We start from the raw sequence: 19,429 nt of genomic DNA, 5'->3' as shown, positions 1-19,429 counted from the left end.
TGGGCCTGTGTGAAGCTTGGATTGCCGCTGAATACTCTGTGCCGTCTCCCTGGCACCATGCAGAGAGGAGCCTTCTCACCGCGCAGTGCCCACGTTAATGGAGTAATGTAACGATCAGTGATCAGTGCATCACGGAGGCCTCGTGAGCCCCTGAACCTCCTTGGAAGGCACTTATTTAGTGCTGGGACAGGGGCGTATCTATAGGAGGGGCAGGGGGGGCACATGCCCCGGGTGCCACTTGAAGAGGGGGTGCAATTTCTTAAAATTAAATAATTTTAAAAAATGGCCACCAAAAACAAAATGGCCACTGGGCATTCTCAAATGGTGCGGCGGGGGGGCGCAATTTCAGTGCTTGCCCTGGGCGCCGTTTTCCCTAGTTACGCCACTGTGCTGGGAAGTGTACCCCACCCCCGGGCTTCCCTCCTAGAGCTCTGAAGAAAGGGCTCCGTCTCTCTTAAAGGGCCCTCCCAGCCCCGAGGAAAGCGCAGGACTGGGGGATGGCTCCCCCATGGAAGGATTTTGCCAAAGTGGCCCCCGCTCGAAAAATAATGAAGATCGCTGTCCTAAGAGCTCCGCATTTAGAGCAATGCCCGCCTAATAAGGCCAGTTCCATTTTCTTCCCCTGTATACACCACTGCTCTGGAGGTCCTAAAGGATGCTCTGTTCACAACACATTAACTTGTTGTAAACCACCCAGAGACGTAAGCTTTGAGCGGTATAAAAATCAGTTAAATAAATAATTAAATGAATTACCTGAATGAGCGCGAACTCCTCAGCAGGAAATCGCCAATGTCCACCCTCGCATGGGATGCCTCTGGAAACTGGCTGCCAATGTATCACAGACGGATGCTAACGGAGCAAAGAGTTCCATTTTAAAATGGTGGTTCTCTTGATTGAGCAGGGGGAGAGCAACTGGCCCTCTCCAACCCCGGCACAGCATCCCTCCCGTGGCTGTGGCTGGCATCTTTCTTATGTTTCTTTTTTAGACTGTGAGCCCTTTGGGGACAGTGAGCTGTTTAATTAATTAATTAATTAATTAATTAATTAATTTCTGTATGTAGCCACTTTGGGAACTTGAGTTGAAAAGCGGTATATAAATACTCGCCATATTCGTATTTGTATGCGCAGTTCCCAAGAGTGTCATAGTGCCCTGGCCGGGTATGTGTGATTTCCTATGAAGAAGCTAAATCCAAATAGGTGATTGTATCATGTCGGAAATCTGGCCACCCAGCCACAAGTTGTGTGTCCATCTGAACGAGTCTCTTTGCATGTTAGTCTCTCTCTCTCTCTCTCTCTCTTGGGTGGTATGGGTAACGTATGAAGTAGCAATGACAATAATAAATAGTGCCTGGAAGCTCAGTGCCGTGAAAGAGAAAGCAGGCTCTGCTCTCTGTCGGGCAAATTCTGCCTGGTTTGCACAGCACCTGCTCACGGACTTCCTTTCTTTGTTCTGCCAGGTCATGCGCTGGTTAGGTAAACATCACTCCAGCAAGGGGCTGAACACCACTCTGGCTGGCAGAAGGGTTCTGCGTAACTCCCAGATGTGCTTCTGCTGTTTGTGGGGGCGTAACAGCAGGAGAGAGGGCTTGCTCACCGCTCCTGCCTGTGGGCTTAGGAGCATAGGAAGCTGCCGTGTGCTGAATCAGACCATTGGTCTGTCTTGCTCAGTATTGTCTTCACAGACTGGCAGCGGCTTCTCCAAGGCTGCAGGCAGGAATCTCTCTCAGTCCTGTCTTGGAGAAGTTAGAGAGGGAATTTGGAGCCTTCTGCTCTTCCCAGAGTGGCGGCTTCATCCCCTACTAAGGGGTATTTCTTACAGCGCTCACCCATCTAGTCTCCCATTCAGATGCAACCAGGGCAGACCCTGCTTAGCTAAGGGGGCAAGTCATGCTGGCTACCCCAAGACCAGCTCTCCTCTCAAAAACGTCTCTCGTCATCACCTGAAGGTAATGTTTGATTGCAAACATTGAGGCGGAGGAAGTTGCCATATACTGCGTCAGGCCATCGGTCCATCTTCCCAGCAGCATCCAGTGGGCCACTGGGTGAAACAGGAGGCTGGACTTGATGGCCCTCCTTGGGCCTGATCCAGCGGGGCTGTTCTTATGGTCTTACATAAACCTGAGCTGGCCCAGTAAAAGTAAATCTTCCCCCTGGCTCGGTTTCTTTTCCTGTGCCCATGGAAATGCTAGAAGTGGTTCTCTTTTTTCCCCCTCCTCTGAAAGCAGGTCTCCTGTTCTTTCCTTGAAGTGTCTCTTTGTTGCTTGGCCTGTCATGTTCCAGGCCGTGCATTGTGCAGTTTTCAGCCTTGCCCTTCTCTCTCTCTCATGAGCAAAGACAGGCAGAGCGGGGGGGCCTTCAGCATCCCGACTTCTGTCTCCCCCCTGCCACCCCCGCCCCGCTGTGCTTATCTGAAGGTATGTGTGTGCATTCTTCTCTGGGAGAGGTTTGTCCTCTCCTTCAGGGATTTGCCGATCTGACCTGGCCCGTTGAGAGCTCTTTGCCGGAGGCGAAATCCCATCTACCTGTTCACGCTTTGCACCTGGGATGCCGCTGTGTGGGGCTGCCTTGGTGGAGTGGTGATCCTTTCCTGAGTTCCTCCGGGATGGGAGGGAGGGAGGGAGGAAGGCTGCCTCCGAGATCTCCGTCCTGCAGGAAGGCAGCACTTGGCAGCCACGTTTGGAATGACTTCATGGCACAGAACTAGCAATTAGTCCCTTCCAGACTCTGGCCGGTTCCTCTCTGAGACGGGCCTGTTGGAGTTCCTCTTTGGCCAGGCTGCAGGGGTGCCCCGGTGGGGGCTGCCGGGCCTTTCTTCTAGTTGCTTGAGAGCCTCTCTTTTCAAAATGTTTTTTGCTGTAAAGAGAAGAGAGCATTTATTCCCCCCGTTGGTGCTGGGCTGGAGCAGACAGGAGCTCTTTGCAAACCACACCGCTCATCGGAGAAGTGGGGAGAACTGACCCTCCCGGAATAACCCGGCTCTCTCCTCCCTCCTGTGCAGATGCCTTGCTAGCAGACCTGGAATCCACGACCTCCCACATCTCCAAGCGGCCAGTCTTCCTGGCAGAGGAGACGTCTTACTCGTATCCAACTGGGAACCACACATACCAGGAGATCACGGTCCCCCCTCCGGTGCCGCCCCCTCCCTCCACCGAGGCCTTGAATGGGACCGTGAGTGACCCTTTGGAGCGCTGGCCGCCCGGCCTCTCCAGGAATACTCCCCAGCAGGTAAGCTGCCGCCGCCGCTGTGTCCATGCCTGGTCGGTCTCCCTTCAGCCGGCTTCCTGACACTCGGGGTGTGTCGCAGGGGGGTGACTCTGGCCGTTCGCTCTGCCTGGGGTGGGCTATATAGCAAGGTGGATGACGATGAATAGTTGTCAGTTACTTTTCAACGAACGTTCTCCGAGTAGTTCACACAGAAAACACACACACACTCAGTAAGACGGCCCCCTGTCCCCAAAAGGATTCACAGTCCAAAAAGGAACACAAGGTAGGCACCAGCAACAGCCACTGGAGGGATGCTGTGCTGGGGTTGGGGAGGGCCAGTTGCTCCCTCGCTGTGCTAAATATAAGCAGATCGCCACTTGAAAAGCTGCCTCTTAGCTAGTGGAGAGGGGGGATTCTCTCCACGGGACTTTCCCAGGGCTGTGCTGTGGGCTTTGCTCTGTCCTGGCCACTCAACTCCCTTTCTCCCTTGGCCTCAGGGAACTGGGGAGGGCATCTGAATGGGGATGGAATGGCCCTTGAGTCTGCCTGTCCCATTCATCTTCCCCAGCCCTCCACATCTTCACTGGCGACCATCATTAGGGTTAGGGTTAGGGTGGGGGCTATTGTTACTATTATTATCATCACCCCTGCTAACTGAGTAAAGAGGCATCTTTCAAAGTGGCGATTCTCTTATATTTGGCAGGGGGAGAGCAACTGGCCCTATCCAACCCCAGTATAGCATCTCTCCAGTGGTTGTTGCTGGGTCTGCCTTATGTGTCTTTTTAGACTGTGAGCCCTTTGGGGACAGGGAGTCATCTTATTTATGTATTGTTTATTTTTCTATGTAAACCGCTTTGAGAACTTTGGTTGACAAATGGTATATAAATATTATAGTAGTAGTAGCTCTATTATTTATATACCACTTTTCAACAGAAAGTTCTCAAAGTGGTTTACATAGAAAAATAATAATTAGAAAGACATTTTTGGAAAGGCGACCTATACATCAAATGAATGGATGAATGAATACATAAATGGTTCCTTGTCCGCAATGGGCTCACAGTCGAAAGAGAAACACAAGGTAGACCCCAGCAACAGCCACTGGAGGGATGCTGTGCTGGGGATGGATAGGGCAGGTTGCTCTCCCTAATATAAAGAGGCTCAGCACTTTGAAAGGTGCTTCTTTTCTTACTTAGCAGGGCTGGGATGGATAATGCTGACCTCCTGCCGTTTCCCCCTTCAAAATATTTTCCTCTCAAATTAAACCTGATGGAGGAAAAGATGCAAGGGTTTTTCTCTTTTAAGAACATAAGCCCTTTTTAAGAACAACAGCCCTGCTGGATCAGGCCCAAGAACATAAGCACATAAGAACAGCCCTGCTGGATCAGGCACAAGGCCCATCTAGTCCAGCATCCTGTTTTGCACAATGGCCCACCAGATGCCTCTGGAAGCCACAGACAGGAGTTGAGGGTGTGCCCTCTCTCCTGCCATTACTCCCCTGCAACTGGTACTCAGAGGCATCCTGCCCTTGAGGCTGGAGGTGGCCCACAGCCCTCCGACTAGTAGCCATAGATGGACCTCTTCTCCATGGTTATCCAAGCCCCTCTTAAAGCCATCCAGGCTGTTGGCTGTCACCACATCTTGTGGCAGAGATTCCATAAGTTGGTGATGTGTTGTGTGAAAAATTACTTCCGTTTGCTGGTCCTTTTCTCTTGAAGAGGGAAAAGCAGCTGAGGAGTGACTACTTTGAGATGACCAAAAAAAGAAAGAAAAGGGGGAAAAAGGCCAGCAGGGAAATGAATAAGCATCCATCTGCTCCTTTGTGGCTTCTGATTTTCAGCCCTCAATGGTTGCTTTTTGTGTTAAAGCAAAAAGGTCTGGAGAAGGTTGCATAACTCCACTGTCTGTGCACTTGCTAGGAAGCCTTGTGTGAGGCGCTGCTTTAAAAAGACTTTGCACGTGGACCAGGAAGGCTTGTCTGGCCCCAGCTCTGAATAACAGGCCTCTTAGGAATGTGTTAGTTTTAAATCAGAGGTTTTATCGGGTGTGCTTGTCGCCCCCCCCGCCCCCCTTATTTTATTGCATTACTGTTTTACTGATGTTTAATGTTTTCATGAGCCTCTTTGGAAGGCTGCAAATCTGAAAAGTGATAAATAAATAAATCACTGTTGTTATTAGGCGAAGGTTTGGTGTCCCTTTATCCTTTGAACTACGGTAATCTCCTGGACTGCAAGGCACGTTTGCAGCAGAGAGGGCTTGATTTACGTTTAAATAAGCATGCAAATCTGTTGTCCACAGGGTCAGTCCCAACCTCTGGGGTACAGCGCCAGCCCTTCTGTTTCCAGAGAGTGTGTGGCCTCTCCTCCATGTGCTAGTGAAGAGGAGCACGTCTACAGGTATCCTCCTCGTCTTCTCACCTGCCCTCACCAGAGCTGACCTTTTATGCCAGGGCCGGAAGAGGCGTCTGCCGCTGAAACCGGAAAGAAACTGGGCACCCATATTGACACTGTGCCTGGCCCACTTCAGTGCTGGTTCTTGAGGGATCTTTTCCTATTGCATGAATGTTCCCAGAATAAAATGCATCCATAGGCTTTTGAGGTGGGGGAACTCAATTTATTCAGCATAGCAGGAAAATGACAGTAGATCAGGGTTTTATTTTGTGGTCAGCCAGTCAGTTTATTTAGCATGTTCTATTTAATTTAATTTAGAATATTTATATACTGCCTGTAACTCACATCTCTGTGTGGTTTCCACAGATTCTAAATTTAATGCTTAGATTAAATTAAAACAAACAAAAAAGCGGGAGGAGAGCTGGTCTGGTGGTGGCAAGCATGAACTGTCCCCTTTGTTAAGCAGGGTCTGCCCTGGTTTGCATTTGAACGAGAGGCTAGATGTGAGCACTGTAAGATCCCTACCACTCAGGGGACGGGGCTGCTCTGGGAAGAAGACCTACCTGTTTGCATGCAGAAGGTTCCAGGTCCCCTCCCTGGCAGCATCTCCAAGATAGGGCTGTGAGAGAGACTCCTGCCTGAAGTCTTGGAGAAGCTGCCGCCAGTCTGTGTAGGCACTACTACACTAGCTGGACCAATGGTCTGACTCAGTAGAAGGCAGCTTCCTATGTTCCTAAGTTATTTTAAAACAATGATAGATTCTGTACATCTAATTAAAAGCCTGGATGAACAAATGCCTCTTAATAACCCTTTAAAAAGCTGTCAGAGATGGAACAGCTCTTATTTCAGCAGGGACCGCATTCTACACTTTTGGGGTGCAGTGGAGAAGGCCCATCCCTGAGTAGCCACCAGATGAGCTGGTGGCAACTGCAGACGGACCTCCCCAGATGATTTCAATAGGCGGTGGGGCCTGTAATGCAGGAGGTGTTTGGGTCTACAGTCCATGGCCTGTGAGCTATGCCTCTGTATCCCTAGCTGTAAATTGGGTGTTTTGGTAGCTTCATAAGAACAGCCCTGCTGGATCAGGCCCAAGAAGGTCCATCTAGTCCAGCATCCTGTTTCACACAGTGGCCCGCCAGATGCCACTGGAAGCCACAGGCAGGTGTTGAGGGCATGCTCTCTCTCCTGCTGTTACTCCCCTGCAACTGGTACTCAGAGGCAGGCAAGAGGTGGCCTGTAGCCCTCCGACTAGTAGCCGATGATAGACCTCTCCTCCATTAAGGTATCCAAACCCCTCTTCAAGCCCTCCAGATTGTTGGCTGTCACCACATCTTGTGGCAGAGAATTCCACAAGTTGATTATGCGTTGTGTGGAAAAAGTACCTCCTTTTGTCAGTCCTAGATTTCCCGGCAATCAATTTCATGGGATGACCCCTGGTTCTAGTGTTATGTGAGAGGGAGAAGAATTCCTCTGTATTCTTCTGTATAAACTTATTCTAAGACCTACGAGGCCAAAAATAGATCTAAAGCCATTCAGGGTACACTCTGTTTTGAAAGGGAAAGGGGCCGCTGCGTATCACCTAATGTGCAGCTTCTCATTGGGGCCGTCTCTGATCCCACAAAGGAATTGGGGTGAGGAGCGTGGATTTGCCTCGCTGTACATTTCCATGCTAATTGGGCCCATGTAGCTTGGGGAAGCGGACCACGGTGCAGGAATAAGGGGCAGAAAGAGGCCCGTTCTGTGTGGATGGCCACAGTTCAGGGGCATTGCTTTACATATGCAAAGACCCCTGTCCCTTGCCCTGTTCGCGCAGGATGTTCAACACTGAGTGTACACAATATACAGGTCAGTTTTCTCGGGTAAGCTACTGCTAGGGAAACTATTGTGTGTCTGTCTTCAGCTCTTGTTTAGTCTCTCTGAAGGGGAGAGTGCAGGAGACTTCATTGATCAGTGTTGTTCTGGGCATCCTCGGGGTTCACCTACTGGGACTGCTGCTCTGCGTATGTCTCTGCTGCTTTTCCACCCTTCTCAAAGCAGTTTACATGCCGTCGTCATCAATGAGATGGCTCCCTGCCTCCAAAGAGCTCACCATCTCAAAAGAAACACAAGACAGACACCAGCAGCAGCTAGTGGAGGGACAGGGGCGTATCTAGGGTGGGGCAGGCAGGGCACGTGCCCTGGGCGCCACTTGAAGGGGGGGCCATTTTTTTAAAAAAATATTTTTTTAAAAAATGGCCACCAAAAACAAAATGGCCACCGTGCATGCTCAAATGGCCTCTGTGAGGCCCTAGGCCATGCCAGGCCTCACAGAGGCCATTTGAGCATACATGGCGGGGGCCATTTTGTTTTCAGCAGCCATTTTTAAAATACAAAATTTATTTTTAAAAATGGCCACCGCACATGCTCAAATGGTCCCTGTAAGGCCCTAGAGACCAGTGGGGGGGGGAGGGGGGACCTTTGCAGACCACCCCACAGCCTTTAGGAAGCCCCCCAAAGAGGCTACAGGTAAATTTTTTAATTTAATATAAGTCACTGTACACATATTCATTTTGGCACTATGTACAGAGAATCAGGTCTTGTGAATACTGAGCTGAAGCTTATGAGCTAGGATTGTATTCATTTGCTCTTACTTTGCTTCTTGTGATAAGTGAGTTAAACGTGATGTCTTAATAATATGGCTATTAATGGTGAGTTTGTCTTTGAATCAGTGTGAAATGCTTAGTAATAAGGCCCACTGGGAGTTTCTTGCTCTCCTTCTCTCATTTTAACTGTCTTTCTGAAAGATTAGAATATATTCCAAGCAGTGACACAGTTTACTCTGCATATCCTTTAATTATTTTCAGAGTATCTGGGAAAAGTCAAATTCTCCATTTATTTTTAAAACTTATGTAATAGTGATGCTACAATGCGTAGTAGAGAATTAGACAGGCACTTCTGTTTAGTTTTCCAAGTACACTTCCAAATAGTAATTGGGTATTGCATGAGCCCCAGCAGACTGAAATTTGTAGTTTCCCAGCATTTTTTGGTCTGGCTACGTCCACTGCTAAATAGTTTTTGAAAGACTAAAAGATTAATGAGCTTGACTTGTATTTTTGCACTGATATTATGGTAAAGTTATCTGAAAGATGCGTGTCAGATGTTTGGACAGGGGGCGCAATTTCAGTGCTTGCCCTAGGTGCTATTTCCCCTAGATACGCCTCTGGGGACGGAGAGGGCCCGCCATTTTGAAAAGTGCCTGTTTGACAAGTTAGCAGTGGTTCCGTTCAGGTTAAACGCTATAAATTGAAGCAGCGATACGTGTTTATAAGGGTCCTCAAGGCAGGGCCTTTTCGGTGTTTTACACACCTACCAAAAAGGGTTCATGCAAATAACCTTGTGACGAGAGCATCTGTGGCGAGATGCATGACCAGATTGCCATGCTTCCCCCCCGCCCCCCCTCCAGTTTCCCCAACAAGCAGAAGTCTGCAGAGCCGTCTCCCACGCTGATGAGTTCCTCCCTAGGAAACAACCTGTCAGAACTGGACCGACTGCTCCTGGAGCTGAATGCCGTTCAACACAACCCTCCTAGTGGCTACCCAGCAGGTACGACCCAGGGCTCTGGCAGCTTCGAGCAGGGGCTCCCAACCGTGGGCCCTCGGGGGTTGCTGGACTAAAACTCCCATCATCCCCAGCCACAGTGGCCTCTGGCTGGGAACCCCTGGCAGAGAGCAATAATTGGATACATTGGACTCTGAAACGTCCCGTGCCCTCGCTACACGTCTACCCAGTGGCAATGTGATGGCCGAGATTGGGATGCCTGCAGCCTCCTCTGAAGGAGGAGAGCTGATCTTGCAGTAATGAGCATGAATGGTCTTTGCTAAGCAGGGTCCATCCTGGTTTGCATTTGGATGGGAGGCCACATGTGGGCACTCTTAGGGAGCAGGACCTTAGCTACTGAGCTAAGGAAGAGCATCAGCTTGCCTTCAGAAGGTCGCAGGTTCCCTCCCTGGCAGCATCTCTGGGTAGGGCTGGGAGAGACTCCTGCCTGTAGCCTTAGAGAGTTGCTGCCAGTCAGTGTAGACAATCCGAGCTAGACGGACAAAAGTTCTGACTCGGTATGAAGAAAATGAAAAGGGTAGATACTGAATGCAGATATAGATCTAACACAAAACAAAGTATCTAATAAATAGAGACGTCTATTTCGATAAGAAAAGATAACAGAATGTATAATAGATTCCTGAATAATATAGAAAACAATTAGTAATTTCTATAATTTCTATAAAGAAAGAGGATATACAGATGACTAATAAGGGAGTATCAGGATATAGGGATGTACAAATGAAGACACGCAGAGCTATTACGAAATTTCGGATACTTCTTCAGTTCACTCTTCAAATAATTTCAGTTAGGATCTTAAAAGTGAAAATACAAAATGATATAACAACTAAAATCCTAAAAAAAAATCTTGAGAAAGCAAAAATCAAGAGAAAGCAACGTAAGGATTTTTTTGGCTTTCTCTGCATTTCCATTTGTCTCTATTTATTAGGTACTTGGTTTTGTGTTCTGTCTATATCTGACGTGGTTGTAAGGCAGCTTCCCATGTTCCCATGGGGAGCAGCATGGAAAGTTGTGAGGCCAATGGGATGGGAGAAGAGGTGGACTTGTTGCGATCCCAGGTGTTCCTTTTCCTTTGGGGATAGAGGTTTTGGAAGCATGCCCTGCCTTGGGTATGAGCAGGAGAGAATACGCCACCCCAAATCCTTGTTTTTCTCTCCCCAGCCCACTTTCTCCTCCCGTCTTCTTTTTCTTGCTGCTGCTTCTTTTGTTGTGGAAGATGCGTCACTAACTGCCTGTGTTCCTTCCCTTGAAAGACGAAGCCACCAGGAACCCCTCTCTGGCCAGTGGGACTAGCTCTCACTATGGCCTCTCGGAGGACACTACCTCTTTGAACGCGAAGCCGACACCCCTTGTGAAAGAGAAGCCCAAGCGGAACGGAGGGCCCGCCGTGGAGGATGTGTGTCCCAGCGTGGAGAGCCTCTTGGACGAACTGGAGAGCTCCGTGCCCAGCCCAGTGTGAGTAGCCACTTCTCACCGAAGCTCAGGGAGGAATGGCCTCTCCTCCATTAGAGAACACAATACTTGCTAGTTCCTGCTTCTTCAACAGTGAAAACGTGCCAAGGAATAGATGGGAAATGAGGGCATTAGGTGGCAGCTTTTAAAGCTGTGAATACTTCCATGCCTTTAATAGGGATGATTAAAGTTTTATCTATCTATCTATCTATCTATCTATCTATCTATCTATCTATCTATCTATCTATCAAATTTGTATGCCGCCCAAAACACAAGTCTCTTGCAGTTAGACAGGAATGCAACCAGAGAAATTTACATCACCTTAAAAATCTGTGCTTGTTTGGCAAGAGAAGAGGCAATTGAGATAACGAGCTTTTAAAAAACGGGGGTGCGGGGGGTGGGGAGAACCCACAGTAACATACAACACAAGTCACAGTGTAGTTTACCTCCCAAAAGTTTGGATGCGAGGAGAGAAGGGAGTAGATGGAGGAAGGAGATGGGTTTGAGAGGACCAGAGCAGAGAGAGGAGAGTTTAACAAGGACTTAAACACAGCACCGTCATGGCAAAGAGCTCTAGTGATAATCAGCAAGAGAGGGTTAGGGTGCTGTTGGAGAGCGAGGGGATGCAATTCTTCACTTGGAGAGGAGGAGGGAAGAGAGAAGGAAGACGTAGGTTTGTTTAGCCAGAGCCCTAACAAAGAGATTTGATTCAAAAATTCACTAGTTAAAACAGTGACGTAAAAACAATGCGCAAGACGCACAAAACAGAAGCATTGGCTCCGAATAATTCGGAACCATTAGGCAGATTGTACTGGCTTGCCACGTACTTTGCTGGCAGAAACAAAAACGCTAACTGTTTTTCTTGTGACATGGGACCTGGTATCAGCTAATTTTTAAAAATGCCTAGCACCCCAAACACGGGCTACAAACCTGTGCTTCTAACTGGAAGTGCCACTCTCTATCTTCATCAAAAACAGGCCCTGGCGGGGTTGGGCAGTTCACTCTCTGCTTGCATCCTGTTTTCTGCCAAAGAGCCCTCCGCCTGCATACACAGCCGTGTTCTCTGCATTGGGGCAAATTGCAGCTTCAGGGGGTCAGTTTTCAGTGGGAAGAAGGGGTCAGGGTGAAAGAATGAACCTCCCTACTACTACAAATATGTATATACCACTTTTCAACAAAAGTTATCAAAGTAGTTTACATATGAAAATAGTAATAACTATTCGCTCCCTGTCCCCAAAGAGCTCACAGTCTAAACCTGCCCCTGCCCACTTCTGTGCCCTGATCCTGACCAGGTTCACACCCCTACCATGGTTGTTTTATAACACAAAAAACCAAAGGTGTGTCTGGGTGGAGGCAAGGATCTGTCGTATATGTTTGCGTGCATGTGTAGTTGGGTCTTTAGAAGGCCATCATTTGTTTCTTTGTTTGTTAAAATTTTCTTATATACCACCTCCTCCAAAGACTCTAGGCGATGGACAACAACAATACCATGAAGGTTTTAAAAAATTAATTTAGGAAAGTTGGAACGAGTGCAGAGAAAACAAACAGAGAGAGAAAACGACTTGATTGTAATAGGGAATGGAATGGGTTAACACAGCTGGTGAATTCAAGACAGCAAAAGAGGTTTGAAAAGATAAGGTCTGAGCTCAGAAAGTGTGAGAATTGGTTGTGGGAGGAGGTAACAGCCCAGTGGCAGATATTCACAGCTCCAGCTTTGCATGATCTGTCATGGCAGTTTCCAGTGATGGGTTACATTTGGGTTCTGCGCTTCAGGCAAATGGGTTGGGTCCAGGGGTTCTCACCTTTGGGGCCCCAGATGCTGTTGGTCTACAGTTCCCACCCTCCCCAGCCACCACAATGGACAGCCTTTATATTTTTACAGCTTCCTAACTCCAGTCTAGCATTTGGGGTTTTGTAGTTCTTTACCTTATGCCTTTTATGCCTCTTACGTTTTTTGCAAGCCTCCTTGAAATCATCCTCTCCTTGTCCTGTATGCTGGCCTATAACCGTAATAAAGATTTGAGTGATTGGTGGGAGATGTCGTCCAGTGACATCTGGGGCCCCAAGTTTGCGAACCCCTGGGCTAATTATTCCCGGATGGCAAACTGTTATCATGAGATCTGAGAGCGAGAGAGAGAGAGAGAGAGAGAGAGAGAGAGAGAGAGAGAGAGAGCAATGCATTCGTTATGGCTGTCTACGTGCTTCTTTCTAACCACATAGCTGCCACCACGGTCTGTTGCCTCCAAGAAAATGAGGAGCATTTCATAATGTGCAGGAGTATGTTGTCCTGCTCGTGCATGCCTCATCGGAAGGATGCTTCTGTCTCACAAGCCATCTCTCGTGCTTTGGGGGCACTCTGAATAGCAATGGGTTGTATCCCGTCCTGTGAGGTCTTTTCAGCTGGCCCTCCCGGGCCCTGGTGTAGTGTGTGGTTCCTGGGCTTGTAGGAGGGCCTTCTCTGTGGCCGCCCCTCTTCTTTGGAACACTCCCCCCTCCCGATTCATTCATCTCCCTCTTTAATTGCCTTTAAGGCCCTTTTCAAGACCTACCTGTTCCGCCAGGCATTTGCCCTTTAATTTTTAAAAAAATTGTTATTGGTATTGTTGTTGTTCACCGCTTAGAGTCTTTAAAGGCGGCGGCATATAAGGAATTTCTAATCAATCAATCAATCTGAGCAGGGGTGTGTGGATCAGGTGCTGTGGTTGCAGGGAGGAAAGCTGGGCGTCTTGTTCTTGGGGAGGCGGGGAGGCTGCTCCTCCTCCTCCTCCTCCTCCTCCTCCTCCTCCTCCTCGGCAGCGTGCGAGAGCGTCTCCTGTCTCTTTTCTCCCCAGCCCAGCCATCACTGTGAATCAGGGCGAGATGAGCAGCCCCCAGCGGGCCACCTCCAGCCAGCAGCAGACGCGGATCTCTGCCTCGTCAGCCACAAGAGAACTGGACGAGCTGATGGCTTCGCTTTCCGACTTCAAGGTGTCCAGTTGCTGCCCTTCCAAGCTCTGTCTGTGTGTCCCGTTCGTGACCGAACCTCCCCGCCCCCCCGCTCCGTGGAGCTCCCTCCCTTTGCTTCCCTCCAGGGGGGATGCTCCTCTTGTGCTGTCTTGTGGGTTGGGTTCCTTGCGGTGGGGCCCCATCTCCGCCTTTGTGCCGCGTGCTCTGTGAACCTTGTGTGTTGTACCCTAGGAATGGGACGCAATGACCTTCTGAGCTGCCTTCTCAAGAGTCTCTCTGTGGGTGGGATCCTTGGGTCATGAAAGGGTGCTGGTGAACAGGCACCTATCTCATACCTTGCTGAGTAAGTGAAGGGGGGTACCCCCCACCCCACGATGGGGGTAGAACTTGAACAGAGGTTTCTAGAGAGACTGGCATGTGCAAAACCAGAAGAAAAAAATACAGAGAAAGGCAGTAGCTAATAACAGCACTGATAACCTCTCTCTTTCAGGGCAAAGGGCAGCGAACAGCTGTCATATGCACCTAATGCCTGTAAAGCCCAAGGAATAGGACACCTTGTTTATGCAGGTGTGGGAGGAGTCAGGGTTCTATGACTAGCCCTGAACAACCTCATCTATAGAAAATCAAGGCCCTCCTGTCCTAATTATCTGACATTTGGCAGGAAGTATCTACCTACTGAATGCTTTAAGCAGATCAGACGTCAGAAAAATCCACTACGAGGTTATTAAGATACGCCAGTTTAAAGATTTCCCCTTGAAGTGCAGTTTTTCTTTGTCTTCAACTCTTTTTTAGGCACACCCCTATCATAGCTCCAAGTTTTTCCTTTTCTTCGTTAACGATTCATCAAAAAAACAACAACCCAGAAAATTTCAAAGCTTCTCTTGTTGCCGGTTTCAGTTCTCTTGCTGCCCTTCCTAGTTTGAAAACTGGTTGTACAACCTTATGAGGTGTTAAATCCCCCTTTTAATCAGCGATGATTCAAGGGGGGCAAATATCGCCACGTGTGTCGTATCGGAAGCCTCGAGCTGGAATGTCCTCCCAAAAGGAAAGGTTGGGAGAAATTAAGCAAGAATTTTGCCTGCCAAGCCCCATGCGGAAGCAGCAGAGACCTGTTGGTTGGGGCTCTGGGGGGTCCAGAGGGGCAGAGCAGCCTGTTTGTGAGAGAGCAGGGGGCTCTGAGGACTTGACCTGTTGAATGTGATGGGCAAAGAAGCCCCCATTACTGGTCCGCTGTGCCCTCGGGGATGCCGGGCGTGTATGTGTTGGTGGCCAAACCTGCATGGCAAACCCCTTTTGCGTTTACGATACGTGGCTGGTGCGGAGACACAAGCAAATACCCCTTTTGTGTTGGCTGCCTCTGGTTAACCTGAAACAAATGAAATGCAGAGTGGAAACCAGACTGGAAACCACACTTCCACCCTGAGCGGTGAAAAATCCAGGTCCTTGATTTGCCCCAGTGGGCTAACCAACAAGAGGATGTGTGGCGAGAAAAACACCCTCCAACTCGCAGAATACTAACTCGCTCGTTTTACTGAAAAATATAAAGGTGGTTTATTCAGGCATTAAGTGTTTTGTGGAGAAATTAAGCAAGAATTAAACAAAGACACTTGGATGCATGTATGGAAAAGAAACACAAAAACAATTTCAACACTACATGATAAGCTTCATAGAAAAGGAAAGGGTGGTGAGAGAGCCTCTCAAAGCAGCTTTTATTTATTTTTATTGATTGTTAATTTTATACACTGCCTTTCATTAAAACAATCCCAAGGCAGAAGCTTCTCTTCATCCTGAGAAACTATTAGTCAAACAAAAGCCAAAAGGCCCTAAAAAGAAATCCTCCATATACCAGGCCTCCAACCTGGATTCCTCAGCCAAATTGCCCCAACTTTGCAGGCTGGCAGGCTTCTGGCCTCCTGGATTTGCGTTGTCTGCTGCTGGTTCTTGTATAGACTGACCGCTTTCTTTCTTCTTCTGCTGCTTGTTTTTATTTTATTTTATTTGTTGCCTCTTTGGTATTGGGCAGGATCCAGAATCTGTCCCACTGAAAATAATGCAATGCAAAGTTAGTCATAACTAACTTGTTTCACTTAGCAGTGCTAAGTCGTGACTAACTTTGTCTGGATTCTGTCCACTGTTATTTACAAAGGTGTTTGAGGTTTTTATAAGTTGCATTGGGTGTGTGTGTTTGAAAATTGAAAGGTGGGCCATAAATGCTTTGAATGTATGAATGAACATGCACTATTCCTTGGCTCTCTAGGGTTCACCCCAGGCATAGGTACACCTTGAAATCCCCCCCACTGCCCCCCACCCCCCCAGTTCTTTTCTGGCACAAAATTGGTGAATCTGCCAGTAATGGTTTTGCTTATGTGCCCAGCTGTTCATACCCTGCACTTAAAAAACAAAAACAAAATCCTACTCTAAAATAAACAAATTATCTGGCAAGCAAAGCTGGATTATGCAAACGAAACAAACTTGCATCACTTGTTGTTGTTGTTGCAGAAGTCTGCTTTTGCCAGTTATTTTATTGTTACATTTGTTATTGTTATGAGGATGGGCAAGCCCCACAGCCTGGCCAAGGAAAATCTCATGCACAATCTTTCTGGCTTCCGAAAGTTCATTAGGCATGACAGCAATACTTTCAAGCATACCTTGGCAACCAGAGGATCTAGAAATCTGCATCATCATCATCATCATCATCATCATCATCATCATCATCATCATCAAAAATAAAGCCAAGATTCTCAAAAAGTGGAATTAGACTCCTAAAGCCTTTTCCTGCCCTTTTGCAGAATGCATGGCCTACACAAAGCTCTAGTAATGGGAAAGTGCTATCCAGATGTCCTTCCCTGCCTAAATGGAAGGCATTTAATGGTTCTCTCCTCACTTAAGAGGTGTGTGTGTGTGTGTGTGTGTGTGTGTGTGTGTGTGTGTGTGTGTGTGTGTGTGTGGCTGGACATGTGAGCTTCCCTGGTTCAGAGCAGGTTCAGTCTCTGGCCTAGAATATTTCTCTTGGTTTCAGTTGCATGAGACTGAGTGAAGAACTGCCCTTACGTTCCCTGAACCTTCTTCTGTTTATTTTAGATTTTTGTTTTTTAAGTGCAGGGTCTGAACAGCTGGTTCATGGAGACCTTCCTTTCCTTGCTTGCTGAATGAGCAGAGCAGGAGGTGGGGTGGGGACCATGTGAGCAAACTAGTAGTGCCTTAAATGCCGCACTCACGTCAAGCGACTCTTGGGTTCTGTGCTGGTTTCAGGCGACCTCGTTCTGCAAAGAGAGACCCCAACCGACTGACCCTCTGGACTTGGGTCGTGCCCATTGCAGATTTCAGCTTGCTTCCTTACGATTCTTCCGACTTGGGCCGCTTTGGTTTAGAGCAAGGGTGCGCAACCTTGGCTCTCCAGCTCTTAGGGGGGACTACAACTCCCATCATCCCCAGCTGGGCGGGCGGTTTGCCGCTGATGGGAGTTATAGTCCAGCAAGGTTGCCTGAGCCTGGTTTAGAGCCGATTTCCTTTTCGGTGGCTGCTCCCGCCTGGCGTTTTCTCTCCCTTCAATCCCATTTCCCCTCTCCCCTCCCGCGTTCCTCTTTTCACAGACCAGTTCTACCATCTCACTGACCTCTGAGCCCTCCCTGGAGCTGCTCGCTGGCCCCCTCAGCCTGGACTCCGTGGATGTGCTTCCTAGCGCGCCTCTCCTGCCTCCCTCAAAGCAACCAGCTGCAGGCCCCGGCGGGGATGCCTCGGGCCCCCTGACCCCTCTCCCATTAGAGGTCCTCCATATTGAAGAGGAAGGGAGCAGCCCAGCTGGTGCTGGCAGCCCAGAGCCCTCCCTCCCCACTCCCCACCAGCCTTCTGGATCCTGGACTGAACCTTCTCCTCCTGTGGGGGCTTCTGCCTCTCACGTGAGCTCAGGTGGGCTCAGGAGCCGAGTGTCCCGGGCGCCGGCTCCGTCCGTCCATTCTGACGCCGGGTCTGGGGACCGGGGACTTCCAGAGCCAAAAGGACTTGAGAGGAGATATGAAACCAAGGTGGCCACCCTCTGCGTTTCAAGCTCCTGCATAAGCGGCAGGGTGAAGCCGCCCCTGCCCAAGGAGCGAGATCAAGTTGCTGTGGCTCTCAAGGAGGGCGAGGCCAGCCAAGCAGCTCCAAATGCGCGGAGCAATTCAGAAGGGTCTCCGTCCGCACCCAGTGCACGTCCATCGCTGTACAAGCCCGCTCCTTGGACGGTCGGTCACTGGGAGAGCTTCCCAGGCGCCCCCAACCGGCTGGGCCCCACGGCGCACCGAGATGCTGCTGTACCCAGAGAGGCCCCCAGGACCAACAGCTGTCCTGATGTGGCCGAGAAGCGGCACGACCCGGAGAAGGCTCCCCGGAAAAACAGTCTTCCGAACCCTCCAGCAGACCCGTGGGGAAAGCCGCCCTTGAGCTTGGCCGCTGCTGCAGGGAATGCCTGGAAGGAGGAACTGGATCTGCTCCCTGCTTGCAGGATTCCCGTGGAGAGGATTTCCACGTCAGGCCAGGCAGGCGTCCCCGTGAACGGAGTGGGGAGTGAGCGAGTGTCTAGCGAGTGTCTAGCTTCTGATGATGCATCTGGCTTGCCTGTGCATGGTGTCGGTGACTTTGGACCTTCTCTGTCGTGGTGTGGTAGCCCGAAATAAGCTTGCCTGCATGTTTCGCTGAAGTGGACGTCCCAGCAGCTGCATGAGGCTGTGATCTGGGCAGTGGCTGCTCCCGATAGGTCTCGTGGCAGCCCCTTGCAGATTGGCCTGCGCTTGGCTCTGAATGAACGCCGCTTGTGTGTTGCTTAGTAGTGGGAGAGGAACCAGAAGCAGGCCTTGGAAGCACCGACTGGGTCCAAGGTGGCCCAGAAGGACGTCTTCCCAATTCCCACTCAGTGGATTGCTCTGCTAACTCGGGATGTGGCCCTGAGGCTCCTAGTTCCAGGATTGTTCTGTGCCGCTGATAGAGTGGCTGTTGGCCACAAAAACCTGTATTGCAAAAAATGCTCACCGGGCATTTGGGCGACTCCAGTTGGAACATATGAGCAGCTGCTGAAGCTCAGCGTTGTCTAGGCTGAATGGTAGCAGGCAGGATATTTCCAGCCCCGCTACTCGCAATGTGGAGAGGAGAGGAGAGCTGGTCTGGTGGTCGCAAGCATGACTTGTCCCCTTAGCTAAGCAGGGTCTGCCCTGGCTGCATATGAAAGGGAGACTAGAAGTGTGAGCAGCACTGGAAGAGATTCCCCTCAGGGGATGGAGCCGCTCTGGGGAGGGCAGAAGGTTCCAAGTTCCCTCCCCGGCAGCATCTCCAAGACAGGGCTGAGAGAGATTCCTGCTGCCTGCAACCTTGGAGAAGCCGCTGCCAGTCTGTGAAGACAATCCTGAGCTGGGTGGACCAAGGGTCTGACTCAGTATATGGCAGCTTGCTCTGTTCCTAAATATTTTGGGGTGCGGATGGGAACAGTTGAATTCTGGGACTTCGGGCATGCAACAGCTGTGCTCGAGAATGTGATGGTTCTAAGGTTTGTCTAATCCCGGGTTGTTGGCTTCTGTTGGATTTGGCAACCTGCAGCATTTTTGCAGTGCAGTGTGTTTGGCTGACAGGACTGGCCATGGACGGCTTTTCTAAAGTGCGATTCACTGCCTGGGCTGTGCCAGAAGTGTTGCTCGTTTCTGCCCTTGAAGAGGGAGTGGCTTCTTCTGTGTCTTCTGCTCGTGGCCACTAACCCTTTTCCGTTCGGAGGCTGTGCATCCCTGCCGTGTCCGGTTATCGCTGCAGTTCTTCCATTGAAATGGTCACTTCCCCTCCCCCCCCTCAAGATAAAATCTGTCATCAAGCAAACCAAA

The 19,429-nt window shown here is 49.6% G+C and overlaps 1 protein-coding gene across 2 annotated transcripts in view; it reads left to right on the top strand.

Moving 5' to 3' along the window:
- PXN (paxillin) overlaps positions 1–19,429 on the top strand; it is a 77,559-nt gene that overhangs the window by 46,173 nt on the left and 11,957 nt on the right. For both annotated transcript variants that reach the window (XM_053279943.1, XM_053279942.1), the window contains exons 2-6: positions 2,999–3,225; positions 5,500–5,597; positions 9,034–9,173; positions 10,442–10,643; positions 13,472–13,607. In XM_053279943.1, coding sequence (XP_053135918.1) covers positions 9,077–9,173; positions 10,442–10,643; positions 13,472–13,607 — 435 coding nt within the window. In that variant the 5' untranslated portion in view covers positions 2,999–3,225; positions 5,500–5,597; positions 9,034–9,076. The remainder of the gene's footprint in view (positions 1–2,998; positions 3,226–5,499; positions 5,598–9,033; positions 9,174–10,441; positions 10,644–13,471; positions 13,608–19,429) is intronic.

The sequence above is a fragment of the Hemicordylus capensis genome, chromosome 15, assembly GCF_027244095.1.
Source record: "Hemicordylus capensis ecotype Gifberg chromosome 15, rHemCap1.1.pri, whole genome shotgun sequence".
Taxonomy (NCBI): domain Eukaryota; kingdom Metazoa; phylum Chordata; class Lepidosauria; order Squamata; family Cordylidae; genus Hemicordylus; species Hemicordylus capensis.
Note: the sequence above shows the minus strand (reverse complement) of the source record. Positions and strands in the feature narration are given on the sequence as shown.